This window comes from Nomascus leucogenys, chromosome 4 (genome assembly GCF_006542625.1).
Source record: "Nomascus leucogenys isolate Asia chromosome 4, Asia_NLE_v1, whole genome shotgun sequence".
NCBI classification, from domain to species: domain Eukaryota; kingdom Metazoa; phylum Chordata; class Mammalia; order Primates; family Hylobatidae; genus Nomascus; species Nomascus leucogenys.
The window spans coordinates 102,544,212-102,571,709 of record NC_044384.1 but is presented as its reverse complement, the minus strand read 5'-3'; the positions used below and the strand labels follow the sequence as shown (position 1 = coordinate 102,571,709).

Sequence of the window (27,498 nt, the reverse complement as noted above, 5' to 3'; positions counted from 1 at the left end):
AATCCTCCCATCTCAGGCTCTGAAATATTTGGGACTACAAGTGCATACCATAACACCCAGCTAATTTTTATATTTTTAGTAAAGACAGAGTTTCACTATGTTGCCCAGGCTGGTCCTGAACTCCTAGGCTCAAGCTATTCTCCCACCTCGCCCCAAAGTGCTGGGATTACAGGCATAAGCCACCACACTGGGCCAGTTTCAGAAACTTTTTTTTTTTTTTTTTTAAGACGGAGTCTTGCTCTGTCGCCCAGGCTAGAGTGCAGTGGCACAATCTCGGCTCCCTGCAACCTCTGCCTCCCAGGTTCAAGTGATTCTCCTGCCTCAGCCTCCCGAGTAGCTGGGATTACAGGTGCCTGCCACTGCACCTAATTTTTATATTTTTAGTAGAAACGGGGTTTCACCATCTTGGCCAGGCTGGTCTCGAACTCCTGACCTCATGACCCACCCGCCTCGGCCTCTCAAAGTGCCGGGATTACAAGTGTGAGCCACCAACACCTGGCCAAAGAAGAAAGGCTTCAGGAACTCTTAAGGGAAGACTCTTAAGGCTGGCAGGCCCCGGCATCCTCCCTCCAATAGAAGGCAGACAAGATTCACTCTGGTCTTCTCTGCTTGTCCTCTTTTCAGGGCAGCAAGATCTGCCCCACAGCAGTTTTCCTCCTGCTCTGTTACCTGCAGGGATGCAGTTAGTGTTCAAGTTACAGCAAAGAAAAAGCTGAGGACAGGAGAGGAGGAAGAAGATCTCCCAGTACTTCTGTCCCCCAAGTCCTCCCTGACTTGTCTGACTGTCAGCCCCAGGCTGCTCTGGTGAATGCACCTTTTACTCCACGCTGTCAGCTCCAGTGCTTCATATACTCCTCTGTCCCTTGGCCATATTGAGATCCTGACGATGCCTACCACAGCTGCCTCTTATGTGGGATCCAGAACCAGTGGGATCAAAGAGCAGCAGGTAGGCTCCAAAGAGCTGATAGCACTGGGCGCTTCATGACCCATAGGACATGAGCTGGGACCCAATCATCTCCCTTCAGACTAGAGCACTTTCAGCGTCTCTCATATATAAACACACACACACACACACCCCAAATGATGGGGAGGGGAGGTGGCCCCAGCACGTGGTGGATCACAGTCACTAAGTCTACTTATTTATTATTTATTTTTAAAATATATTTAAACAGCAGCAATCACTTCCAAAATGCAAAAAAAATTAACAATTTTTAGAATAAAATTATAATGTTTATAATGCGGGTCAGAAAGAATTGAAGGTACAACAGAATCAAATCACGCAGCACTGGAGGCGGCTGGAGAAGCCAAAGCCCACTGGCCAGGGGTCCAAGCTGACAAGAAGTCCCAACCTGAGAGGTCTCCACACCCAAATCATACCCCACAGCTTCCCGTTGACAGAGCCAGTGTCCTCTGGGTTAGAGAAGGAGAAGCGGCAAGGAGCTGGCCTTCTGTGTGGATGTCCCAAACCCAGTCCCCCCCATCAGCCAGGGACCTGCTAATCCACCTCCTCCATGTTGCTGTAGGTGGGGGCTGGCCGATCCACAGGGGGGGCGAAGCGTTCAGGGGCTGTCCGCGTGGGGGCCACCTCGGGGGCCTGGCCAGGGCCTAGTCCCTGCAACAGAATACGAGGACAGGGGTTGGGGGCTGCCCAGCATGCCGCCTGGCATCCCGGGGGTGCTGGCTTGGAGCCCTGGCACCCAAGGGAGGGTCCCAAGGCAGGCGCAGACAGCAGCGGCGTTGAGACAGAGAGACGAGATTGGGCCTGAATAGTCTGGCTTTATTAACACTTTAAGTACAGGAAGTAGCTTGGGCAGGGCCAAGCCCGAGGCCAAGGGTCAGAGTAGCAGGATGAATGGACAGACAGCCAGATGGATACACACCCTAGGCTACTCTGCCCCTGCAGGGGCCACAGCCTCCCCACCCTCTCCCACCAGATGCATAAGCTGAGGCCCAAAGCCCAGAGGTGCTCCCCACAACAAAGGCAGGCATGGCCTGGGGCAGGCAGGTAGGCCAGCTCACAGCAGCTGCCTGCAGGCGAGCTCATCTCCAGCGACTCTGGGATACCAGAGGGTAGAACACGTTGAGCACGAGGGCCACCAAAGCCGCCACGGTGCCCAGGACAAAGTACCGGAGGCAGCCCTCATCTGGTGTGGTAGGGCCACGTGGCAGGGGGCCCACCCAGTCTTGGGGCCCCCAGGGACCCAGGGGCCCAGGCCCCTCAGGCACCGGCTCCTCCTCAGCCTCCAGCTCCTGCCAAATCCGGGAAGCCTAAGGTATGTGGAAACGGCCATCAGCACCCCGGGGGTGGGGAGGACCCAGTGTCCCTGAGACCCTTAGCCATGACAGTCCCACCTGAGGTGACTGGGGCTAACACCCTGCATTCTAGATCAAGCAGCAAGGAGGAAGGCAGGCAGCCAACCTCGGGGTTGTCCAGACTAAGAGCACAAGGGTAAGAGAATCTTGAGAGCATTTTGGCCTACCCTAAACAGCTCTCAATCCACATGCAGCTCCGCATGGAGGTGGGAGGGGAGTTATCTGGTTAGTATTTCAGTCCAGGCCTCCCCAGAGGACACTGATTCATAGAGAACAGGGCTGCCAATCCCAGAGCAATCTCCTTGCTCCTTCCCACCCATACCCAGATCCTAACCAGTCTTCTGCAAGGATTTCTCTAAGCTTGACAGAGAAGGCTCAAGAGAGGATGGAGCCAGAAAGGAGGCAGCCAGTCCAGAAAAGAGATGTGCCTATGCCCACTAACTGGGCCTATGGCACACCATGTCACTAAAAGAGAAGATCCTGAAGGCTCAGCAAAGACAGATGCTTACCTCAGAGAGTACAACAGCCACCAGAGGCCATGGCCAGCCCAAATAGGCCTTGTCTTGAGTGCACACTAGAACTCAGGGACATCACAAGTGAGGGTGTGTGGGCCAGCATGTGGGGAATGTGCAGAGGAAATCTAGGAGAGTGTCAGGTATAGTTCATTCACAGCATAGTGCCCAGTGAGGTTCAGAGCAGTTACCTGACCTGTGCCAAGTGGGTGCCAATGTGCTTGCCAGGGGCAACATGTTAGTGTACCTATATGTTTGTTAGTATCCCCAGGGCATGGGGATGCCTCCGGCTAAAGCTTTGATGTTAAGAGAACTCTGCAATTCTCATGAATCCCAAGGCTCAAGGGGCCTGTGGCTGGAGGAGAGGAAGCTATATCCCCCAACCCTGCCCCAGTCTGTGAACTGTCCCCCACTATTCTGTAAAGCCTCCCACATGCCTCACCTGGCTGGCAGCAGCCTCAGCTGCAGGGCCTAGGTCTGTGTGGTGCTCAGAGTGACCTGCCCTGGGGGGCCTCTCCACAGGAGAGTTCCGCCGGCGGTAGAAGAGTACATAGGCATAACGCGTCACAACCTGGCTCTCGTCTACCGTTGTCACTGTGCTGTCATCAAACAAGCGCCAGCCTACAGCAGGGTGGGAAGAGTGTGAACAAAGTCTGCACCACCACCCCTACCACCTATCCTGCTGGTTGTGTGTGCCCTCACCCACGTCACTGCGCTGACTGCTACGATCATTGGGCAGGCGTGCACAGGCAGTGTAGTGGCCACCAATCATGCCTCCATAGTGGTTGATGACAGCATATAGATCGTAGCTGGGCAGCTGCTCCTCTTTCTGACCAATGCAGAACTTGCTCAGGTCCAGGTTCCTGCAGGTCAGGTCCAGTCAGGGAGGGGTGAGACAGGCAACAGGTGCTCAGGATGCCCATCCTGGTCCTCACACCCCACCCACAGTTACCAAGGTCCATTGCTTACCTAACAGGGAACTCCACCAAGTCATTGATCTTATCACGCCAGATAAAACTACGAAAGGAGAAGCGCTTGAGCTGCACGATGAGAACATTTGGCAGGCGCCATAGCAACAGCTGCTTGGAGGCCTCACGGTGCTGTTTGCACTGTGGGCAGTACCTGATGGGGACAGAGATTGGGTCAGGACCAGCAAGTCTCTCTCTTCTCCATCCTGCCCCCTTATCTGCTTGCTGCTCTGTTCTTACCAGGCCTCCTCGGGTGCCAGCACCTCAGGCCGTGTGAAGAGGTTGAGGCACTGGTCCAGGGTGAAGTGGCCGGCCCGGGCAGCCTCACCGGCAGAGCCTGGATCCTCAGCACATTCCAGCTCCTTGGAGGCTACCAACACAAACTCCTGCAAGCGCTCGTTGTTCCGCCAGACGAGAGCCAGGCTACAGTCGTCACCCAGCTCCAGTGGGGTGTCTCCTGGAGATTCGCAGGGAGAGAGGTCATGCAGCTGTGGAGAACAGCCAGCTCAACCCACCCCATGGCTCCCACCCACGGCCTCAGACACCTTTGTCCTCTAGCCGCTGCTCTCGGCTGGATGAGTCAATTTTATAGATGAAGAACTGGGGTGTGTGGGCATTCATAGCTTCACTTGGATGCTGGTACCCAGGCACAGCAGCTGTGTGAGAACATGATAATCTAAAGCTTCCCTGCCCATCAGGGCCTCACCAGGCCCACCAGGCCCTAAACAACAGCCCCCTCCATCCTCCCCTATCCTCCTCCCCAGCTCTCAGGGCCTTTCACTGGATCTTACCTTCGGGTCGGGACACCCTCTCACCAGCAGACAAGGAGCCAACCTCAATGGGCCCACTGGCCAGCATCTCAGAAGAAATTCCACTGGTGCTGGGCACAGGACCCCGGTCAGGGGCTGCCCACACCCGGGGAAGCCCTGTGTCCCCCTCAGCCATAGGGGTCACGAGATGGAGCTCAGGTGGCTGAATGGGGTCCCTCTCGCTGTCCCCAACCTCCAGGGAGCCAGTGGAGAGCAGTGTGGTGCAGCCAGGGCTCTGAGACTCCAAGGCCATGCGGCCAGGCTGAAAGGGTGGCTGGAATACACTCACAGAGTACCTGGCAACAGAGAGCAAGGCAAGTAAGACTCCTGACCAGCTCATCTAGCACCTCTGCCCCCACCTACACCACTCTAGTCCAACCACTGGGCACTTACCGGGCATAGCCCTCTAGCAACTGAGCAAGGCGGGCATAAGTGAGGCGTGAGGCAGGTACACTGACCAGGAAGGGGTAGCCAATGTTCTCAGGTCGGCAGAGGCCCTTGTGGTCAGGCCAGTGGGTTTTCTGGCAGAGCCTGATGGGAAGTGGAAGACAAGGATAGGCCCTTAGCCCCATCTCCTATGACTCCATACTGGGGGCTAGTCATAGTCCCTGGGAACTGGGCATGCCAGCCCTGCCTCCCCCAGAGCCTGGTAAAGTAGGGTGGCAAGTAGAAAGCTTAAGCATATGTGCCCTGGTGTGAAGGGAAGGAGCAGGGTGGCACATGGAAGGTGGAAAGAAAGGGTAGGGGAGACCATGGGGGTCCTCACTGGTTGCAGTAGCCCACACGGTAGCACCGGGTACAGCGCTTCAGCTTTTCATCCTCCGATTGTTGCTTCCGCTGGCAGGCTGCACACTTGGAGATGGGGACGCTGGGCACCTGGGGGCGCTAGGGTGGGTCGTCTGGCTCAGCAAGACCAGGCAGGAGTGCCCCACCCACCAGGGCCCTATGCCATCAGGTTGGCCCCTACTCACCTGTTGCACCTCTAGCACCACTACCCGCTCCTTAGCCAACTCTGAGGATAGCAGCTCAAAGCAGAGGAGCATATCAGATGGGGACACAGTGTCCAGTGAGTGGGAGGGTAGGAACACACGATGGAAACGATTCTTAATTACCTGGGGACAGAGAACACACAGATCCCACGTGAGGATAAGCCCTTTCCCTAGCCCTGCCCGAGAGTTTAAGAAGGCTTGGCCCTGCCTTGGGTCTATGTGGGCAGTGGTGAGGGCTGTAGGCCCAAATAGGCTTATGCCTCTGCTGGCACCCGTCTCAGTGCCCAATGCCATAAGGAGCCTGGTGCATCAGAGGGCCTGAAAGACCAGGTGTGAGGCAGATATCAACCACACCAGCTCTCCACACTGAGGGACTCTGCCCTGCTATAACTGGCATAGCCTTATAAGACTGTAACATATTATCATGGAGGGTCCACATTCAAAGAGCCTCCTCCCCACTCTTACCCCTGAGAAAGCCGACACTGTCAGGCTAAAGGCTAGGAACCCCTGGGGAGAGCTAGCACACACAACTGGGATAAAAGGAGAGAGCAGCAGGACAGAGGGAGAAGCAGAGCGAACATAGGGGTAGTCCTGCAGCTCAAGCTCCTTGTCTAAAAAGGAAAATGCAGTTGGGATCCACCACCACAAAGGGGAATAAAACCCTGATAATGGCTAGGAACTGAGGGCACTTCTGTTGCACAGAAAAAATAACAGCACATCACCTGTTTTTGTACAGTCACAGGCATACTCATGTGTATGTCTATTTTTATTTTATTTTTGAGACAGTCTCGCTCTGTCACCCAGGCTGGAGTGCAGTGGCGCGATCTCGGCTCACTGCAACCTCTGCCTCCCGGGTTCAAGCGATTCTCCCGCCTCAGCCTCCTGAGCAGCTGGGACTACAGACATGTGCCACCATGCCCGGCTAACTTTTTTTGTATTTTTAGTAGAGGTGGGGTTTCACGATGTAAGCCAGGATGGTCTGGATCTCCTGACCTTGTGATCCACCCGCCTTGGCCTCCCGAAGTACTGGGATTACAGGCATGAGCCACCGCACCTGGCCCTATTTTTATTTTTTATCTATTTATTTATTTTTGAGACAGAGTCTCACTCTGTCACCCAGGCTGGAGTGCTGTGGTGCAATCTCTGCTCACTGCAACCTCCACGTCCCGGGCTCAAGTGAGCCTCTTGCCTCAGTCTCCCAAGTAGCTGGGACTATAAGCACGTACCACCATGCCCAGCTAATTTTTTTATTTCTTGTAGAGACAGTGTTTCACCAAGTTGCCCAGGCTGGTCCCAAACTCCTGGGCTCAAGTGATCTGCCCACCTCAGCCTCACAAAGTGCTGGGATTACAGGCATGAGCCACTGTGCCCAGCCCATGTGTATGTCTGTAGATGCCAATGACTGTACACACGTCTATGGTGAGTACACACACACATCCACACACGTAATAGCCCAAGGAAGGACAAAGATACCTCCGCCAAACGCAGGTTCTCAGGCTTCACATGAACGCTCTGAGAGAGGGAGTCCAATACTTCGCTTGCAGTGGAGTTCTCCTTGCTGACGCTCACCAGGAACTGTGGCAAAAAGGGCAGTCAGTGAGGGAGGTGGGCCACGTTCTCTAGAACAGCCCAGAGGGTAGGGGCTTACTCCTCACCTTGATGGGCTTGCTGTGGGGCTCTCGGGCAAAATAAAAGACAGGGAGAACCTTTTGCTTTTGTGGCAAGGGCACCGGCAGATAAAGAAACGGGTCAAAAGTGATGGAGACCTGTGGATGTAGAGGTGGCACTGGGTAGCTGCACACAGAGTGGGAGACAAGATGCTCATGCTCAAAGAGCCCATTCCAGGGCTTCTGATGGCTCTCAGGGCCCCCACAGCCAACCAGCAAACTCTCAGGCTTCAGGACACTAGACAGGGCAGGAGGACCACCAGGAAATAACAATCCTTCTTTCTGGCACTCAAAGCCCTACTCAGCTTATTCACTTTATGAATTTGCCTCACACTTGCACCCCATGTGCCCACAACCCTGCCACAACACCTTTGAGCTCTAACATCACTTTTCCCTCAGTCAGGAAGCCTACCCTGAGTGGGCTCTTCAGCCCAAATAGAATCCTAAGGCCTCCCTGCCAGCTTCTTTGCCCAAACCTTGCCCTGTAGCACCTTAAGATGCACATGCCTCTGAACCTAATGTGACCAGAATAGCAGAGCTGAACTAGGGGGCCTCTTTCCAGGGGAGCCCATCACACCTTGGCACACACAGGGCACACCAGCTTTGACTTGTACTGCCCCTGAAATAGGTCCACGATGAAAGAGTCATTCCTCATCTTGTGCCGCTGCCATGCTTCCTCAGCTACCACCTGAGAGGCAGAGTGGTGAGAACCAAAGAGTCGTGGGGGCTGGGATGCTCATGAGACATGCCCACCCTCTGTCCCTAACCCTGACCTCATCGGGCCGCCCATCTGAATCCACGGTCTCTGTGTAGGGCTTGTTCTGAATGCGATTCAGGTCCTCGTGCAGCCCATCCAGCAGGAAAGCCATGAACTCCTGGGCATCATGCTGTGCATAGCCTGTGAACTGGCTGGCCTTACTCGCCACAATGGCCTGGATACAGGAGCCAAGGTGTGAACATGAAGCCCTAGCACCCACTGCACACCCAGCTGGCTGGCCCTCCCCACCCCCTCCAGCCAAGGGTGACAGTGGTCACAGATCACCTTCAACTTGGAAGGCTGGAAGGCATGGTGGGTGCCCTTCCACAGCGCCCGAAGCAGCACTGCAAAGCCAATGGCCAGACGCCCACCAGTCCCTAGTGGGTTGTTGTAGTTGATCTCAGCCTCAAAGGAGCGGTCTAGGAATAGTAGTCGAGCAAAGGTGTGAGGAACAAAGGCACTCTCTCTGCCCATAACCCAGGCTCCAGGCCCTGCCCTCACCATGGAAGAAGTCCCGGAGTTCCCGAGTGTTGGACAGAGACTGAATGACGCTGTTCATGAAGCAGGTGTTGCCTAAATTGACAAGGCCAGTGAAGCCTGGCAGACACACCTTCTTCTCTTCCTCTTCCTCCTCCTCCACGCTGTCTCCACTAACTGGGCTGTGGGGCATGGGAGGCACCATGCATGTAGGCTTGGGCTGTGGGAGCAAAGACAACATGAGAGAACAGCCCCAAGACTCTCCAGCCTCCATTCTTCGTCCTTCCCACCCCAGAATTCTCACCGAGGCCAGATGTGTCTCTGGCTTTGGGGTTACATGCTCCATGGGTGTGCGCGTTGCCACATTGTCTAGCCCTGTGTCCTCAGATCGTGCCTTGGATTTATCCTTCTCCACAGCCCGGGCCTCCTCCTGGCCTGTCAGGGGGTGGGGAGCACCTCCTGGTGGGGTTGAATCCAGAGGGGTTGGACCTGTCGGCACGGCAACCTTTGCACCACCCACTGCACCTTAAAAAGGGGGAATGAGAGGGCTGGTGGTTAGCAGCATGTGACAGGGGTTTGGGTCCTGGTCATGTGGAATTGGGCAATGAAGGGAGCTCGTGTGCAGACCTCGTGCAGCCGGGGCCTCCAGGCCCCCCCAGCGCTGACTCTGCCTCTTACGAAGGCAGATGTCGATGCGAGAAGCCGTGAAACAGAAGGTGCACTGCTCTGGCTCAATCAGATTCCTGTGGGAAAAGGCTAAACTCAGGGACTTAGGAGGAATAAGCATCAGGATAGATGAGCCAGGGAGATGGAGCCCAGTGGGGGTAGGACAGGCACAGTGGTGGGGCCGGGCACCACCCACCTGAGCTTCACCTGCCAACGGAAGATGGTGTGGGGCCCACAGCCCGGGTGCAGCCTCAGGAAGTTTCCATCCCTGCAGAGGCACAGCAGGATAGGAGGAAGGACAAGAGGAAGAGCATGAGACATATTGTCCCACCTGAGGCATTGTTTGCCCCATCATCTGCCCACCCACCTGGTCTGGAAGATGAGCGTGAAGTCCTGCTCACGGAAAAGTACTCTTGAGGTGTCCCTGCAGATCTCCTTCACGTACACGTGCACCACCACTGAATCCGGGCCCTTCTCATACGAGTCATTCTTGACAAATGCCAGGTTCACCATCGACTCAGGCTCTATATTGAGACCATGGCTCAGCCCCAACCAGGACAGGTTCCACCCTATTGCTACTCTCTACCCACCTACAAACTTTGCAACCCAACCTAGGGCTCTGCCTGCCCACCCCCACCTTTACCATCCACCAAGGTTGCACCATCTGCTGCCACTGCCATTTCCTCCTTGGCACAGTCATCTTTCCCAGGGTTTCTGCACCGGACCATGGCTGGAGAGACTGGGTCATTCCCGGGAGGCACTGCTTTCTCTCCTGCCAAAGGGGCTAAATTCTCCTCTGAGCCCAGAAGGCAGGCTTGGGGGTTCAGCGGTGGTATGCAAAGCTGTTCATCAGCCTCAACCTATTAATGGCAAGATTGTGGGCAGAATCAGCCCTGGATCTGCCAGGTGGCTCCCACTCCAGTGTACACCCTTTCCCCCCATCTCCTAACACCCAAACAGGTGCCCAGCTCTCACCTGGGTGGCTGGGTCAGCCACGAAGGGTGGGGCATCACCCTGGGGTCCAGGGTCATCCCTGGACCCTTCCCCCTCTGGCCCTCTGCAGAGATGCACAGCCCTCTTGGCGCTGGGCCCTGCCTGGGCCCCGGGGCCAGCCCCTGAGCCTACCTCACCACGGCCCTGGGCCCGCTTCTGGTTCCGGGCCTCCTGCTTAGCCCGGTGGGGCTCAGGGCCTGGCTCCAGGGCAATGGGAGACAGTTCCTGCCCATTCTCCTGGCACTGCAGCCCCGGCACCAGCTCCTGGGTCCCTAGAGGTTTCTTCTGCCAAAGATACAGCAGTCAGGCCCTGTCGACTACACTGGGTATCCCTACCCAACCCTGTACTACTAGAACTCACCAGGAGGGAGGGCCACGTGAGCATAGGCACCTTTTTGGGCAGTGTCAGGTGCAGGAGACTGCCCTTGCGGGTTTGCACTTTAGCACAAGAGCTTTTTATCTCAGCATAGAAGACACCACCCCACTGCTGACCACCTGGGGACAGAGCAGGGTCCATGAGGTAAGATAGGAGATATCAGAAGATTCAAACATACTACTGTGCTCAGGGCAGATGGACACACCTGCAAACCGTACCACACAGTCCGTATCTGTGAAAGCAGCATCTACATCCTCCAGCTGCAGGGGACCTACTCCCACACGAAGCTTGACAATCACCTCTTCTGCACTCTGCCTCCAATCGAGCAACAACTCTGGAGGGGGAGTAGCCAAGAGATCATGAGGGTCTTCACAAGCTCCTGATGGTGATAAGCAGGTAACAGAGACCCAGCCTAATGAAACTGCTTCAGATGGGAGCCAAAGTGCAAGTGCCCCCTCCCCTTCCCTAGCATCCAAAAAGCCCATTCATTACTGACCCTCTTTGGTCTGCTCCTCTCGAGGAGTGGATGCTGACCCTGACGATGAAGGAAAGAATAGCCGGGTATGGTGGCGTGAGCCTGTGATCCCAGCTGCACGGGAGGCTGAGGCAGAAGGATCACCTGAGGCCAGAAGTTCAAGACCAGCCTGGGCAACATATCGAGACCCTGTCTCTAAAAAAAATATAAGAAAAATTAGTCAAGCATGGGGAGGAGGCTGAGGTAGGAAGACTGCTTGAGCCCAGGACTTTGAGGATGCAGTAAGCTACGATCACACCTGCACTGCACTCCAGTCTGTGCAAGAGTGAGACCCTGCCTTTAAAAAAAAAAAAAAGGGGCCAGGCACAGTGGTTCACACCTGCAATCCCAGCACTCTGAGAGGCCGAGGCGGGTGGATCACCTGAGGTCAGGAGTTTGTGACCAGTCTGGCCAACATGGTGAAACCCCGTCTCTACTAAAAATACAAAAATTAGCTGGGCATGATGGTGCGTACCTGTAATCCCAGCTACTTGGGAGGCTGAGGCAGCAGAATCGCTTGAACCTGGGAGGCAGAGCCCGCAGTGAGCCAAGATGCCACTACACTCTAGCCTGGATGACAGAGTGAGACACTGTCTCAAAAAAAAACCGAAAAAAATTAGCCTTGCATGGTGGCATGCACCTGTAATCCCAGCTACTTGGGAGGCTGAGGCAGGAGAATCACCTGAACCAGGAGGTGGAGGTTGCAGTGAGCCGATATTGCACCACTGTACTCCAGCCTGGGCTACAGAATGAGACTCCATCTCAAAAAAAAAAAAAGGAAAAAAAGAAAGAACAGATTCAAAAAAAAGAAAAAAAGTTTAAAAAGGAAAGAAGGCAAGCTCCCCAACAGCACCATCTTCTGGATCTTAGCCAAGTACTCAGGCTTCAAAGCTGAGGCTCTACTGAGGCTATCATGGGTCCTTCTTCTCTCATCATCAGACCAGGACAGAGAGAAGAACAAAAAAGTCATCTCCCAAACCCCAATCTGTATACCAATAAGATGGGAGGGAGAAAAGGCCACAAGCACTCTGGGAATGCCACTCCCACCTTTCCTAGGATCTCCATCCTTGCTCTCCTGGTTTGCTCGATCCTTCTGCTTCTTCTTACTAGTGGCGTCCTCCAGTCCTGGGGGCCCTCTCCTTGGGCCTGTGGCACTGGCCCCACCAGACATCTTGAGGCGCTTGGTCGACAGCCAGAGTGCCCCGGGGTCGGCAACAGCGTCTGGGTCAGGGCTGCGGCGCTTTCTTCCTGGCCCAGCTATCTTGGCAACTCTTTGTGGCCAAATTCTCCAGCAAGGAACTGAGAGCCTAATGGAAAGAAGCCAGTGATCACTGCCAAGACCCAACAACTTGCTCTTTAGCTACAGCCAGGGCTCAGCAACCCAGGACACTAATGCTACAGAGCTGGATCTTCTCATCTCTGAAGTACCCCTGGACACTCTCAGGCTATTCTAAAGAGATAATAAATAATGCAAGTAGCAGCAACCACTTCTGGCCAAGCCTCATAGATACCCACCGTAACAGTCCCACACAGATGGAAGCCTCACTGAGGGGGCACCAGGTCAAGGAAGTCATGGCCTGGGACCAGGCTACTCCACCAATCTGGAGAGGAGCCATGGCTCCAGCCCACAGTTCTGGCACTCCGAGCAGGGTGCTCACTTTTCCTTCACTCTCACTGGCTGCTTAGTCACCACCGGAGAAATAGAAGGTGGAGGAAGAAGGCAGGACAGGAGACAAGCCGCAGGAGGACCAGGCTCTGTGGCTGAAAACAGGCTCGACCCAGGTTCTACCATTGCCCAGAAAAAGTCCTGGGGCTAAGGCACTCCACCTGCCTCCTGCCAGCTCCCACCCTTGGCAAGAACCTGCTCCTATGTACTGCTTGGTCCTTCTTCATTTCAAGAGAAAGTCCTCTCCCCAGCTGCTGTCCCAAGCAGAAAGGGACTGAAAAGTGTATCTAGATGTCACGCTACCTCTTCAGCAGCAACCCTGCTCCAGTACTAAGGCAGGATGGGCATCCAGTTTGAGACTGGAACAGAAATCATCACCTTCCTTCCCAGATGCCTTCACTCACAAGCTCTGAGCCACAAGGACCACTACAGTTTCCCACAGACCCACCAGTGGATTCTGGACTGTTTCCCCCTCCAAAATGAAGGTCTTGAAACTAGATACTGAGATGAGGCTGGGGAGGACCATAGATCCAGGACTCCTGGCAGCCTCAAGCCTGGCCTGAACCAGTAGCAGGACAGATAATGACTAGTCTGTGTTCCCCTAAGTGTGTAAAGGAGGAAGGAGGGATGGCAGGATACCCTTCTACAGGTCAGATGTGGTACTGGTGGGCTGGATCTTTAATGACACCTCCCACCGACGCCTCCTTCTCGCACCCAGGCCCCAGCCGAAGGTCGCGTCCCTCCCCCATGCCCCAGGGACGTCGAGGCGGGAAAGGGGGTGTCTAGAGACCCGAGCCGGCCTGAAATGGCAGCGCGGGGTTACTGACCACAGACCAGCGCCCCGGTCGAGCTGCGACCCAGCTTCAGCCTCTGAACCCCGAGCCCGCCACCACCTCTCCCAGGAAGCTGCCCTCGCTGGCCGCCAGTCCTCTCCCAGGTGGAAGGCTGACCACAGGCATAGCGTAACGGCCCTGCCGGCATCAGTGGGCTGGCACGCTGCGGGGCACTAGGGGTAGGGGCTGGCACGGCCCGTGACCTTGAACAGGCCGCCGCGGCCGTGCCTTGCGGCCTCCCCGCTGCGGCCAAGGCGGCGAGTAGCAGCCCGCTCCACTCACCGAGCGAGACCGCCGCAGCCAGCCCCCCTCGGGCCCTGGCAACCCGCTCTCCGTTCCGGTTCCGGCGTCAGGTCGGTTCCGGTTCCGGCGCGCCCCTCCCCCGTCCCGGCGCCGCCGCCGCCACCGCCTTAGCGGCTTGTTTTGTTTCGACTTCTATTTAAGGCCGAGGGAGGCGGAGCGCCAAGCTGGTGACGCACTTCCGGCGGGAATGGGCTCGGAGCGACTGGCAGCTCCGGGGCGGGCCCGAGCGGAAGGAGGCGGTGCTCGGGTGGCTTAGCCGTGCGTGGGTCCTGCTGGGGGCAATCTCGAGGTTCCCCTGGAGACTCCCCTGCCCGCCCCAAATCAGAGTCCAGACAACACAGTGGGGGTTCACACTGGTTTATTGGGGGCCCTGCCGGGCCAAGAGCTCTTCGGTGCATAGGCAGACATGCATGTGGGGCGGTGCTAGGAACTGGGGTAGGCCTTGGGCAGGGGTCACTGGCAGGTGTTGTAGATCTGCACCTGCAAGTTGATGGCTTGAAGCACGCTGCGCATCCTGGCCTCCAACCCGTCCAGCTGGGCTGCCTTACTCTCCAGTGCCCGCTCATTTTCCTCATAGGTGCCTTCCAATTCTAGGAAGGGCAGGTGTCAGTTTAGGGGGGTCTCCCACAGTCCTGTGTCTCTGGTGCCCACCTGCCCCATTTCTTACCCTGTAGCCGCTGCAGCTTGTCCTGAGCGGCTTGCAACAGGTCCCGAGCCTCATCCCGCAGTTGTTCTGCCCTTGCCTGTGCAGCCAGCACACCCTGGGCCTTGCGCTCAGCCAGGGCCTTCACCGTCTGGTACTGATCACCCAGAGGGCCCCTCAGCAGCTGCAGATGTAGAGGGTTAGGTTAGCGTGGTAGCTCAGTGGAGGCCCATCTTCCACCCCTACCTTCTCCACTGGCTCTGCCTCAACCCACCTGCTCAGCCTCCTGGGCACGACCCTGGGCACTGCCTGCCGTTTCTTCTGCTGTAGAGGCTGCCAGACTATTTCCCGCCCATTTCAATCTCAGAGCCTCCAGGAGAGCATCCAGCTGCCGAGCCCTTTCACCTGCAGAGCTCAGTGCCTGCTCTGCACCTGCCATCCTCTCCTGTACCTGCCATGGGTGAGCCAAAGGTTACACAGATCTACGGCGCATGCCATAACCTTGTCCCACTGATGTCCTAGGAGGACCTCACCTGGTACAGGGTCTGCTCTGTGTCCCGTGTGTCAGCCACTGCCTCCCGGATGGCACCCTCGGCAACACCCTGTGCCCGCTGGGCCTCCTCCAGTGCTGCCTGTACTATCTCTGCCTTCTGTTTCTCATCCTCAGCCCGGCTCCTGGGGAAAGGGGGGAATCAGAACCTGGAGGTATCAAAACCAGGTGTCAGGGATAGGGGCCAGGGATGGGGTCAGACCTTGCCCGCCGTGCATCCTGCAGTAGCTGCTCGGCACGACGCACATCTCCTACAGTACGTGCCAGGATTGCGTCCACATCTGCCAGGCTCCGGACTCGCTCTGCAATCGCACCCGCCAGGTACTGGATCTGCTCAGCTGAAGCTGGGATGGAGAGCTCTAGCACCCGTGTGGCCACCATCTCAATGCTATCAGGATCAGCCCCCTCCTCTATAGGGACACAACAAGAGCTTAAGAACATAGATTCTCCAGCATGGACATGACGATACAGTTTTGGGGTGTAGACTCAGGACATGTACATGGGATAGGGGTTTGTTACCAGGCATAAGGATATAATCACAAGAACAGGGACTATACAAGGGGCTCAGACACAAGAACATGGACCTGGGACCACATATGGGCAATAACTCAGGAGCCAGTCAAGGGATCATAAACACTAATCCAATGTAGTCCCTGAGGCTCAAGTATGAACCAAGGGAGATACAGACACGGGGAGTTGCCAAAGGGACAACCACATGGCCTGGGACACGTGGGAGGCTCACGGTTGAGGAAGTCCTTCACACTCTGGATAAGTTCTCGAAGTTCCTGGTTGGCCTGTTCCACCTGTCCCCTGGAAGCATTAGCCTTGTCCAGGGCTGCCTGGGCCCGCTGATGTGCCTCGCTTGCCTGCCGACGAGTCTCAGCCACTCTGCTGAGGATGCTACCACCTTCTGCCAGTGCCCGCTGCAGCTCTGCCTGTGTGTGCCGGGCCCGGCCCAGTGCTAGGTCTGCTGTAGCCGCTGCCCCATTGCAGCTGAGGCCCCCACAGCGGGGCTGCCCATCCTCATCTCGACAGCCGGCACCCCCACAAGGGCTTGTAGCACAGGGTGCATCCCCTGGTGCTCCACACACCTGCCAGGCACAGAACAAGTCAGGGCCCTGTGGGAGGAACATCTACACCCACCTGTCCCACCCAACACTTGCACCTCACCAGCTCATTTATGTCTGTCAGGCTCAGGGTGTGGGTATGGGCAGAGAGCTTGCCGAGTGCCTGCTGGTTGGCCATGTGTTTGCTGTTGAAGTCCTCCTTCTGGGCATCCATCAGTGCCTCTGTCCGATGACGAGCACTTGCCGAGTTGCTCACAGGGCTAGGTACTGCCAAGGCTGAGGTATTGGCACGACGTTCTGCCTCTGCAGACTGGCTATGGGAATGCCGGATGCTGTCATAGGCACCTAAATTGGGCAGAGGCAGACAGTCAGCTGAAGACTGACCGTGGTCCACCTGCCTAGTTGGCTAACAACTCACCCAGGAAGTTTGAATGTTTGAGCAAGTCAAGATGCTGGTCGAGCTGCCGCAGTGTGAGATTAAGTGCAAGCCTGTCTCGCTCCAGACCACTTAATGCATGGTTGGCATTGAAGTTCTCATCTTGCACATCTGTCAGCTCTTCCTCGAGCTGAGTCAGGTGCTCAGTGGCCTCCCCAATTTCACGCCTGTGATGATGGAGAGGGGGCTATTTAGAGAGGCTTCAGCCCTGGTCCACTGGGCCTCTGCCCCATCCCACCATGTATTCTTAGGCCCTTCCGCACCGCAGCGCCTCTGTGGCCTCCACAAGCTGTGCAGTGGAGGTGGCTGAGGTGTTGCGGGCACCTACGATGCCCTGCACAATGCGCAGCTTCTCCTGCATGTGCCAGAAGCTGCTCTCAAAGGCACCCAGCACACCCGTCTGCTGCAACTCCTGTGCCCGCTGCTCTAGGCGCCGTGTATGGGCAGCCAAGTCCTGCACCACTCGGTCCCAATCCCCGAAGCATGCATGGCAGGGATGGCAGGCAGGAAAAATTCCTGAGAAGCCACGGGCACACTGGTCACAGCGCACACCAGACACGCCTGGGCGGCAGCTGCAGTGACCTGTGGAGCGGTGACACTGAGGTGTATCTATTCCACGAGAGTCACAATCACAGGCTGCAAGAAAGAGCAGAGCACAGAGTTAGAGGCCACTGTGGGGCATTCTTGGAAGTCCTGCATCCACCCTGGCCCCGCTGGCCCCCTCACCACGGCACTGCAACCCAGGGTCTCCCCAGTGGAGCTCTTGGCACTCAGAACAAGTCCGCCCTCCAAAGCCGGCACGGCAGTGGCACTGCCCTGTGAACTGGGGTGGGAACAAGGCAGAGTCAGAGCCTCTATCAGAGGCTGAGCCCTGGAGATAAGACAGATACCTGGCCCCATCTAACCAGGGATCTGCAGGAGGGTCCCATACCTCATTGCAGGTGGGGCCTCTGGCCCGGCTTGGGTGGCAGGCACAAGGCTGGCAACCATGGCCGCTGGTGAGGTTCCAGAAGTTGGGGGCACAGCGGTCACAGCTAGGGCCCTGGACATTGGGGAGGCATGGGCACTGCCCACTGCTTGGATCACAGTGGCACTGGTCAGGAGATGGGCATTGCTGGGGATTTGTGCCTAGCAGGTTGCATGTGCAGCCTGTGCCAACCAAGATGAGCACAGTAGTCAAGAGGAGGCCAAGAAGAAGAACCCCAATTCAGCCATGCCCTCCCACACTTATACTCACGGTGACAGCTCTGTCGGGCAGCCTGCCCATGGAAGCCAGGCTTGCAGTGGGCACAGTGTGGACCCTCTGTGTGGTGTAAACAGCGCAGGCATTGCCCCGTGTGGGGGTCACAGGCATCAGGATCCATTGGGTCAATGTTCCCACTGCACTCACACAGTTGGCACCGGCCACCTGGCCTTGATGGGTCCCCAAAGTGCCCAGGGGCACAAGCTTCACATCGCAGCCCTGCCCACGGTCAAGAGGAAGCTGTGAGTGCTCAGCCCAGCCAACTCACCCTGATCCCACGCCTGCCCCATCCACTCACCCGTGTAGCCTGCCCGGCAGTGGCACACAATCTGCTGGGAATATTCATCCCGGTGGCAAGAAGTAGCAAAGTGCCGTTGGCTCCCAGGGCCTTCAGGACAGGGACAGGGCCGGCACTGGCCCCCATATGGCAGCCGTGGGTCCCCGTGGAAACCAGCAATGCACCTGCAGGGAGGAGGAAGAAAAAATGTGTCATCCCTGGGAAGCCTGCCCAACCAACCCACTCATAGCTGCTCCAGGCTCACCTTTCACAGTGCTCACCGCCTGTGTGATCACGGCAGCCCAGGCAAGCGCCTGTGTGGGTGTTGCACTCATCTGCGTGCCCATTGCAGACACATGGCCGGCAGCTAGGGAATCCCCACTGGCCACGCTGGCAGCGGTCACAGCGAAGCCCAAAGGCACCAGTTCGACAGAGACATTGCCCACTGGTCTTTTCACAGAGACTGCTGAGTGCCCCCTCGTGGCTGCACTGGCAGGCTAGGAGCAAGGCAGAGCTGAGCCAGAGCCAGGGGAGGGGGTCTGAGGGGAGTGTGGGTGGGGGAGGGTCTCAGGGGAGTGTGGGTAGTGGGGGTCTAGGTGGGAAGGTCAGGAAATGGAAGAGAACTACAACTGACCCAGGTTGAGAGTAGAGGGTCCAAGACTTAGTTTGAGGAAAGCAGCAGCAGGTCCAGAAGGAGGAGAGAGAACAGTAATGGGAAGGAGAGAGAAGCATAGGAGGGAACAACGGGCAGGAGAGTACCTTGACAGCCCGTGGGGCCAAAGCCATAGTAGCCAGGGGCACAGAGGTCACAGCGGCGCCCAACCACTCCAGGCTTGCACAGGCACTGACCACCATGAGGGTTGCACTCAGAACTCAGTGAACCTTGAGGGTTGCACTGACATGCTGTGGGGAGGAGGGTTGGGCCAAGTCAGGCTGGGTCCCCACCTCTGCCCCATCAACCCACATCACAGACACTCACGCAGAGCACCATTGTAGATGAGGGTGGACAGGCTGATGAGGAGGGGCGCGCAGGCCTCAGAGGGAGAAGTCTTGCCGGGCACCAGACCCTCCTCGTGGCATTGGTAGCGTTCAAAGGTGGCCCGGCGCTCCAGGGCAGCAGCATCACCCCCACTAAACATCTCTAGCACCAGGACACGGGGCAGCAGCACCAGCTGAAGGAGTGAGCAAGGAAGATCGCAGTTCAGACCTGGGACCATGTAGGCATTGCCAGAGCACTTGCCTTAGCACTGCCACAAGCCTGCCCACCCTGGCACCACCATGGGCCTGCCTCTTCTGCCACAGACCCCTGCTATCCCTCAAGTCCCACACCTCAGGCCTTGCCATCTTGGCTGGTGTGGGCAAGAGGAGATTATTCACCGAGTCAATGAGCAGGCCAGGTCCAGAGTAGGGAGTCTCAGGCTGGGCACTTCCCCCTGTCCGTACCAGCTTCAGATGCAGCTTGTAGGAGATACCAGGCTCAAGGCAGACAGGATTAGGAAACATCATGTACCTGGGGGCGGGTGGGGACAGGTGCAGTGGGTCATCTAGGGGCCCTGTACAAATCATCTGGGCCTCTCCCATCCTACCCCCAGCAACCAGGCCATCGGCCAAAGCAGAGACTATGGCTGGGTTGTGTTGGGCTACGCTAGGCCAACAAACAGCTGGGCAGCCCAACAAAGAATCTGCACAGAATAGTCCCATAAAGGTGGCCCTCTAGAATCATACATCCACCTGTGCAGACTCACTGGAAATACTCATAAAGCCTGGAAACCCCAAGAATTTGCCAATTCTCCTCAACAACCACCTCACGCTTCCTCCGAGCCCGACCTACAACCTACAACGGCTGCTCCTCTTCATCAACACTACGTCACCCCCTCTCTCTTTGTCTCCAAGGCTTTCCTTTCCCATTGTGCTGCAAACTCATACTTGGGTTCTTTTATCCCATCCCAAAAATTGTTCTTCAATCCCTCATCTTTTTTTCTTTTTCTTTTCTGATTTATTTATTTATTTATTTGAGATGCGGTCTCTGTTGCTCAGGATGGATGGAGCGCAGTGGCACGACCTTGGCTCACTGCAGCCTTGACCTCCTGGGTTCAAGAGATCCTCCCACCTCAGCCTCCCAAGCAGCTGGAACTACAAGCACACGCCACCATGCTTAGCTAATTATTTTATTTTTTGTAGAGACAGGGTCTCGCCATGTTGCCTAGGCTGGTCTTGAATTCCTGGGCTCTAGTGATCCTCCTGCCTCAGTGTCCCAAAGTGCTGGGATTACAGGCATGAGCCACCATGCCTGGTCTAGAGGAATTTTTTTCTAAACACAAGTCACAGTTGGCAAAATGTCTATAATGGGCACAGCCAGGTTCAATATGTTATTCTCTTTCCTTCTGTTTGAATATTTACATGGTCAAAAACTAAAAGCAATAGGCCAAGTGCAGTGGCTCATGCCTGTAATCCCAGCACTTTGGGAGGCCAAGGCGGGCGGATCACGAGGTCAGGAGATCAAGACCATCCTGGCTAACACGGTGAAACCCCTTCTCTACTAAAAATACAAAAAATTAGCTGGGCGTGGTGGCGGGTGCCTGTGGTCGCAGCTACTTGGGAGGCTGAGGCAGGAGAATGGCATGAATCTGGGAGGTGGAGCTTGCAGTGAGCCGAGATCACACCAGTGCACTCCAGCCTGGGCGACAGAGCAAGACTCCGTCTCAAAAACAAACAAACAAACAAAACATAAAACAATGAAACAAGGCTGGGCGCAGTGGCTCACATCTGTAATCCCAACACTTTGGGAGGCTGAGGTGGGCAGATCACAAGGTCAGGAGATCGAGGCCATCCTGGCCAACATGGTGAAACACATCTCTACTAAAAATACAAAAAACTAGCTGGGCGTGGTGGCGTGCACCTGTAGTCCCAGCTACTTGGGATGCTGACGCATGAGAAATGCTTGAACCCGGGAGGTGGAGATTTCAGTGAGCCAAGATCGCACCACTGCACTCCAGCCTGGTGACAGAGCGAGACTCCGTCTCAAAAAAAAAAAAAAAAAAAAACTACCCAAAATGTAATAGAACATTAATCAGACCAGGTACATCCCTGCTCAGAGTGCTCTGATGCCACAGCCCCACCACTACCACCCTCTACCACCACCACTGTGGACCCTCCTGATAGTGACACCAGGTGATTTCCCATTAATTCCTGCCTTGGCCTCTGGGCCTTAGACCCCTGAGAAAGCAGGCCTTGATCTGTCTACTTCCTTTCTGTGAACACAGCCATGCCCAACAGGGCCTGGCAACCAGCATTCTGGAGGTATTCGAAAGAAGGAACAGATGAATGAGCTGTGGGGTCTTCCAGGTGCCCTGCAGGGAGCTTAGGGCTGGCCCCACAACCCCCTGCCATTGTGAGTGCTACCACCAGTGCCCTCACCTGGCGTGTGGTTGCAGAGTCCCTTGGATGCGGTCATCCTTGGGCACCAAATGCCCACACAGGCTGTGGGCAGGCACAGGCCCTGGACGCTGCACAGTCAGTTCCAACTCTGCCCATTGCTCAGGGACCTGGGAAAACAGGATGATGGAGGAGATGCTCCCACATCCAGAGGTTCAGCTCCAGATTAGATAACAGGGTCTAACCTGGGGCTCTAAGCGCAGCAGCAGGTCATAGTCCATGGCTTTCGGCACAGAGGCCACCAGGAACTCCAGGGTCTGACCTTCCTGTAGCCGCACAAAGCCTGAGCCAGTCCAGGATGGAGTTTCCCCCGGGGTCACCAGGCGCTCTACCACATCGAGCACCTGGGAGATAACGCAGCCAGAGATGGAGGCTCAGGTGAGGCTTTGCCTCTTCTGCCACAGCCAGCCCCAAACCCCATTTCTCCTGTCAAAGCTAGATATCACCCCTATCCCCCCAACAAGGTACTGCCCATAACCCCACCTCTCCAGTCATAGACGTGTCCACCCACATCCAGCCCTCTGCTTAGGGGGAGGCCCCACACCTGCCCTCGGGTGTCCTCAGCCTCCCAAATTAGGTGGTCCAGGAAGGGCCGGAAGTAGCCAGGTTGCACCTGCTCACAGCGTCGCCCAACCATGTGCTGGCGGCAGTGGCATTGACCTGTGGCCTCATCACACCTGGAGGGAACTCTGTGGTTACTCAAGAAGGACCTCCTCTTCTGCTCAGGATCTTTCCCCATCCCTTCCCAGGCCCCCTTTACAACACTTACTGGGGATCCAAGGCACCACCCACATCGCAGTCACAAGGGCGGCAGCCGAGCAGGTCGTGGCTCAGGCCCCAGTGGCCAGGCTGTGTGAAAGGAGTTGCTGGGGGCCAGAAACAGACCTCCAGACCCCCTCACCACCCAGCAGGAAGTCCCAACCACATGTCTTAGCCTCAATCACCCCTCAGTGAAAACATGCCCCCCAGACCACTGGCCCACACCCTTGGCCTCCCAGACCTGAGGCTTCTCAGCCAGGACTGGATCCTAAGCTCTCAGCACCCACCCACTGGCATAGGTATCACACCCCAGCCCTGTGCTCTAAGGACAAATCATGCCCCTAGAACTCCAGCCCCCTCCAGTCGCACCAGGCAGCGGTCACATCCATGTCCAGTCACTAGACGTTTGCAGTAACAGGATCCACTGTTGGGGTCACAAGGAGTGCTCCCAGGCACTGTGCCCCGTGCATTACATTGACATCCTGCAGGGAAGGAGAACCATCAGCACTTTGGGGAACTGTGGCAGTGCTCATGTTCAGCCGAGTCAGGAGTAAGAGGACAGGGGTTAAAGGTCAGCATAGAACTTAGGGCAGGAGACACATACGCCGGCAGCCCAGAGGGTCACTGATGCTGAGCCCAAAGAAGCCATCACGGCATTGCTGGCAGCGAGTGCCCACCACATGTTCTTTGCAGCGACACTGGCCGGAGACCAGTCCCAGTGCAGGGTCATCATGGGAATCACAGCGACCGCCGTCTTGAGAACCCATGGGGTCACAATCACAGGCTGATGGCAAAAAGAGATACAGGGTCACTCACCCTATCTCAACTAGCTCACTGCCAGTCTTCTCCTAAGCCTAAGGGATCCCACCCTGGATCCCTGGTCTAGCTCTATCCCAAGCCCCTAACCCCAATTCCCTGCAATTTAGACAGCAGTCCAGCTCTCTAGTTCCTGCCCCAGGCTCAGCTTTCTCTCCCCCTGCCCAATCCCAGCCTCACAGCGGCACACAGCCGGATCCCGCAGGTCCTTGGTTGGGTCACGGTAGAAGAAGGGCCGACAGAGCTCACAGTGGCGCCCAGCTGTGTTATGCTGACATCCATCACACACACCTCCACTCACGTTGCCAGATGCCAGGTATACGGCCATGTCGAAGTGGCAGCTGTGGGTGTGCCCATGGCACTCACACTCTGGCAGGGGAGGAAGGGCAGGGCAAAGGCCACTTGAGGAACCAGGTCGCAAGGGTAAGAAGTAGGCCACCTTAGATCCCTATCACAGGCCAAAATTTGTGGGTAGGGGCTCAGGGACTTCAAGGCCTCAGCATCATACTGGTTCCCCACCCAGAGCAGACTGCAGAGGAGGATTGAGGGGGTCCCAAGGGGCATCAAGGCCTGCATACTCTTTGGATACAGCCTGGGTTTTAGGGGCTTGACCAACCAGCTCTAGGTTCTACCCAGGGCACAGCCAGGCTGCAGAGTGCTGGAGCTATGGAGGCCAAGATCTCACTCACTCCTACAGGCATGACTATGGCCGTCCTCAGCTGGATGCCAGGGCAGGTCATGATAGAAATCCTGACACTGCTCGCAGTTGAGGCCACGTGTGTTGTGTTTGCAGATGCAAGCTCCGTGCACCTATAGAGGTTGGCAGGCAGGTTGTCAGCACTGCTCAGCCATGTCCGCCCCTGCCCCTAGCCCTATCCCAACTGTCTGAAGCCCCTCACCATGCCCTCAGCATGGGCTGGTGCCCCTGGGGCGGGTGCACACTCTGAGGCGTGTCCGTAGCAGAAGCAGTTGCCACGTACAACCAGCTCATAGAGGGCATAGTAGTACTTCTCTCGGATCTCTCTCCGTGGGTCGAGCAGGTTGTCTCCCAACGTGTGTAGACGAGTCAGGTTCACCCGTAGGTTGGTGATCTTCAACAGGTCTGAGGTGGGAGAAGGGGTCGCCAACTGACCAGGCAGGCCCTTGCTGCCCCATGCCCACCCAGGGGCTCAGCTGCCAAGGTCACCTTGAAAGACCTCCTGTACACTGCCACCCGAGCTAAACTGGGCTTGGCACCTGCCCTAGGAAGCACCCAAAATAGTTACTGAGGCCCCAAATAGTCCCTCGCCGGACACAGACTGTGCCAGACTCAAAGGGTGGAGCACTCACTCTGAATTTGTGAGCTGTAGGGGTCTGGGATAGGGATGGCAGGGTCCAGCACACGATAGATGACCTGGAGAGGCAGGGAGTTCATAGTGACACTGGACCTTGCCTCAGGCCCATCATCCCCAGCTTTCAGCTTCCAGCCCCCAGCCCAGATGCCAGTCCTCACCTCGCCTTCAGTGGATGGCTCAATCTCTGAGTAGCGGGACTCACAGACTACGTCATCCCAGTGCCGTCGGGGGGCTAGTGGGACTCCTGGGAAGTCAGCCCCACAGTCATAGGAGAAATATCGGTACACATGCCAGGTGCGGCCAAAGTCTGCTGAGCGTTCCACCAGCATGGCAGCAGGGCGAAATGTCTGGGTAGGGGGGCATAGCTGATCAGCAGGCACCAGGACCCAAGCCCAACCTAGAGCCATCAAGAGCCCTGCTCAGCCCAAGACTGCTCTCAAATAGCTCACAGAGAGTGGGGGTGACTGGTGGAAGCCAGATAATGACCAGCAAGGGTAGCCACCTCTAATGGGGAGACTCAGGGTTCATGGGGCTCAGGGAGACAGCGCCTGACCCAGCCTGGGATTGGAAAGGCAGAAGAGCATGTGCAAAGGCCTGGAGGCAAATGGAAGGTGTGAAGGGATGAAGAAGCCTCCTGCATCCATGCTCAAGGAGGCTGGGTTAAGGAGCTGATGCTCTGTCCAGGGGCAATGGAGAGCCAAGCAGGGTGATTCGGGCAGGCTCCCAGATATGCAGGCACCTTGAAGGTCATAATGAGGTGTGTGAAATGAAACTCAGCCTCCAGGTCCAGCTGGATGGTGACCGCAGGGATACCTGGGACAGGAGTCAGAAGTCAAGGACTCAAAGCTACTGGTGGGCAGCCCTGCTCACTTTTGCCCCACCCATGGCCTCACCATTCTCTGACTGCCACCAGGCTGCCCGCCGCTGTGGTGCAAAGCTGGTGACTACATTCTGGATGCGATGGCTGTGTGGGTTGTCTCTAGCAGAGAAGGGGCGCCGGGAGTCACAAAGGAAGCACTTCTTTTCGTCCTGGGTTGGATGGGGATTAGAATCAGTGCCTCAGGCAGTGCCAGCCCCACCCTGACTCGGCGTCGCACCCTGTCCCCAGCCACACCTGCAGGTGACTGACGATGCAGTAGGGCTGGGGGCCATTCAGGCCACAGGTGGATGAGGCAGTCAGTCTGTCAGCTCGGCCCACCAGCAGGTCGCCCGTGGCGGGGTAGCAGCTTCCCCTGGAACAGCCAGGCACATCCGGGGCAGGGGCCTGTGCCAGTGTGGCAGCCAGCACTGGGGACAGTAGTTCAGTCAGTTCTGCTGAGTTCCTATCCGGTGGCCCCACCTCATGTGCCCCAAGGGCAACTACCAGGACCTACCATCACATTCCACAACCCCCAGCCCCCACCAGGCCCTCTCACCGCTTAGGAGTAGGCCCAGTCGAAGTTCCCAGGGCAGAGGCTGTCCCCTCCCTCCTTCCCTTGAGGTCAGCTCCATCCTGAAGAGGAGAACAGGGATAAGGGGAGGTGAACGGTCTCGGGCCCGAGCCCTCCTCCTTGCTTTGGGGTTCCGTGTCAACTCTGCCTGCGGGTCTTTGGCCTGTTTCCCTCCAGGCCCTCTGTCAGTTCCCAGGTCTGTCCAGCGGTCCCTCCAACAGCTTAGAGTCTAGCGACTTAGAGCGAAGTTGGGAATCGCGGCAGGAAGGAAAGGCCGGAGAGGATTCTGGGCAGGAGCGCAACACCGGGCGGAGAGCGCCCCCACCCCAACCCTACCCCTTCCCTCCGGAAACTGCCTTAGCCCCAGGAACCAGAGACAGACCACTTCACCCACAAATCTTTATTGTGCCCCCAAGCCCACACCTATACGAGGGCCAGGGGAAGGTAAAGGGTTTGGTGCTTTAAACTATCCTTGGAAGAGGACTTACGAAGTTGGGGGCATGGCAGGAGCAAATGAGAGAGATCTGATCTTCGGGATCTCCAACTCTGGACCAAGGAGCCTATAGCCTTTTCCCCTCAGCGTCATGGGCGCCGTGGAAATTACCATCAACTCAGCCGTTTGATCCCAGGGCTCCAGCATCAACAGAGAGGCTGGAGGGCACAAGCAGGAGCACCAAATTCCCCTATTCAGGGCTGTGGGGGGCTCTCGGGTAGTCCTGGGGACTGGACAGGATGGGGCTGGGGGAGAGATGGGGAAAGTGCACACCCAGCCGGAAGCACAGCTCCAGGGGGGTCATTGCCTCCCCCACTAGTCACTACGGTAAGTAGGCACGAGAAGTGCTGCTGGTTTCCCTGTATGGAAATAGGCTCTGGGTGGTGGACACTGGACCAGAGCTACGGCGAGCGACTCCGGATCTTGTGGCTATTTATCCGCTCCAGACTTTTTGGCCTGCCGGGATCGCAGGAGCCTGGGGTTGGAATGTGCGCGGCGGCGTGGAGGGGGAGAGAAGGAGGAAAGTGGGTGGGGGACATGGGGCGCGCCCCACCCGGGGCCCTGGGAACGGGAAGCTGGGGGAAACATGGGGTCCGCCGGTCTTTAGGGCTGGGTCTGGCCTGCCGCCTCCGCAGTCCCGGCAGGGAGTGCCCTGAGCTGCCATCCAGGGAAGAAAGCTGATGAGAGTTCCTCAGGGGAATCACCCCACTTCACAAAGGAGCATGGGGGCGGCGGGGGTGGGGGTCAGTCAATCCGTTGGACTTTAGGCATCGCTGGGAGTTATTCTGGATATCCGGAGTAGAGGTCTCCAGTCACCCCGAGGATCATGTAGTCAACCTGGGGGATCAGGGATACTAGAAATTACTGAGAATTTAATTTTTTTTTTTGAGACGGAGTGTCGCTCTGTCGCCCAGGCTGGAGTGCAGTGGTGAGATCTCGGCTCACTGCAACCTCTGCCTCCCAGGTTCAAGCGATTCTCCCACCTCAGCTTCCCAAGTAGCTAAGATTACAGGCGCCCACCACCAGGCCTAGCTAATGTTTCTATTTTTAGTAGACATGGAGTTTCACCATGTTGGCTAGGCTGGTCTCAAACTCCTGACCTCAGGTGATCCTCCTGCCTCTGCCTCCGAAAGCGCTGGGATTACAGGCATGAGCCAGTAAATAGTGCCAGG

At 56.7% G+C, this 27,498-nt stretch overlaps 2 protein-coding genes across 21 annotated transcripts; both read right to left on the bottom strand.

Moving 5' to 3' along the window:
- Window positions 1–1,131: 1,131 nt before the first annotated feature.
- USP19 (ubiquitin specific peptidase 19) lies at window positions 1,132–14,009 on the bottom strand. 18 transcript variants are annotated; one of them, XM_030811798.1, is made up of 27 exons: window positions 13,823–14,009; window positions 12,089–12,348; window positions 11,024–11,197; window positions 10,733–10,906; window positions 10,513–10,646; window positions 10,134–10,436; window positions 9,796–10,018; window positions 9,526–9,682; window positions 9,355–9,426; window positions 9,120–9,235; window positions 8,797–9,017; window positions 8,517–8,712; window positions 8,301–8,434; window positions 8,032–8,190; window positions 7,836–7,946; window positions 7,247–7,357; window positions 7,065–7,166; window positions 5,574–5,714; window positions 5,369–5,487; window positions 4,996–5,133; window positions 4,585–4,898; window positions 4,339–4,449; window positions 4,034–4,250; window positions 3,795–3,947; window positions 3,528–3,688; window positions 3,268–3,446; window positions 1,132–1,612 (listed from the first exon to the last, which is right to left on the bottom strand). In XM_030811798.1, exons 2-27 carry the CDS (start codon window positions 12,210–12,212, stop codon window positions 1,496–1,498), a joined length of 4,161 nt encoding a protein of 1,386 aa, XP_030667658.1. In that variant the 5' UTR covers window positions 12,213–12,348; window positions 13,823–14,009; the 3' UTR covers window positions 1,132–1,495. The 18 variants fall into 18 exon arrangements, with proteins under 18 accessions (XP_030667658.1, XP_030667659.1, XP_003257077.1 ...); XM_030811799.1 differs by having other exon boundaries at window positions 8,797–9,011; XM_003257029.3 differs by having other exon boundaries at window positions 9,802–10,018.
- Window positions 14,010–14,184: 175 nt separating this feature from the next.
- On the bottom strand, window positions 14,185–26,470 carry LAMB2 (laminin subunit beta 2). 3 transcript variants are annotated; one of them, XM_030811788.1, is made up of 33 exons: window positions 26,322–26,463; window positions 25,819–25,895; window positions 25,518–25,690; window positions 25,297–25,432; window positions 25,143–25,216; window positions 24,562–24,750; window positions 24,399–24,462; window positions 23,969–24,171; window positions 23,759–23,879; window positions 23,250–23,438; window positions 22,858–23,037; window positions 22,623–22,735; window positions 22,264–22,343; window positions 22,039–22,171; window positions 21,680–21,838; window positions 21,477–21,604; window positions 19,437–19,569; window positions 19,039–19,231; window positions 18,819–18,962; window positions 18,325–18,556; window positions 18,081–18,244; window positions 17,777–18,001; window positions 17,471–17,688; window positions 17,266–17,362; window positions 16,803–17,175; window positions 16,522–16,706; window positions 16,207–16,448; window positions 15,779–16,127; window positions 15,239–15,446; window positions 15,020–15,161; window positions 14,761–14,937; window positions 14,511–14,670; window positions 14,185–14,433 (listed from the first exon to the last, which is right to left on the bottom strand). In XM_030811788.1, the coding sequence occupies exons 1-33, from the start codon at window positions 26,438–26,440 to the stop codon at window positions 14,297–14,299; spliced, it is 5,517 nt and encodes a 1,838-aa protein (XP_030667648.1). In that variant the 5' UTR covers window positions 26,441–26,463; the 3' UTR covers window positions 14,185–14,296. The 3 variants fall into 3 exon arrangements, 2 of the variants coding, with proteins under 2 accessions (XP_030667648.1, XP_030667649.1); XM_030811789.1 differs by lacking the exon at window positions 26,322–26,463 and adding an exon at window positions 25,982–26,066; XR_004029759.1 differs by lacking the exon at window positions 15,020–15,161 and having other exon boundaries at window positions 26,322–26,470.
- Window positions 26,471–27,498: the final 1,028 nt, after the last annotated feature.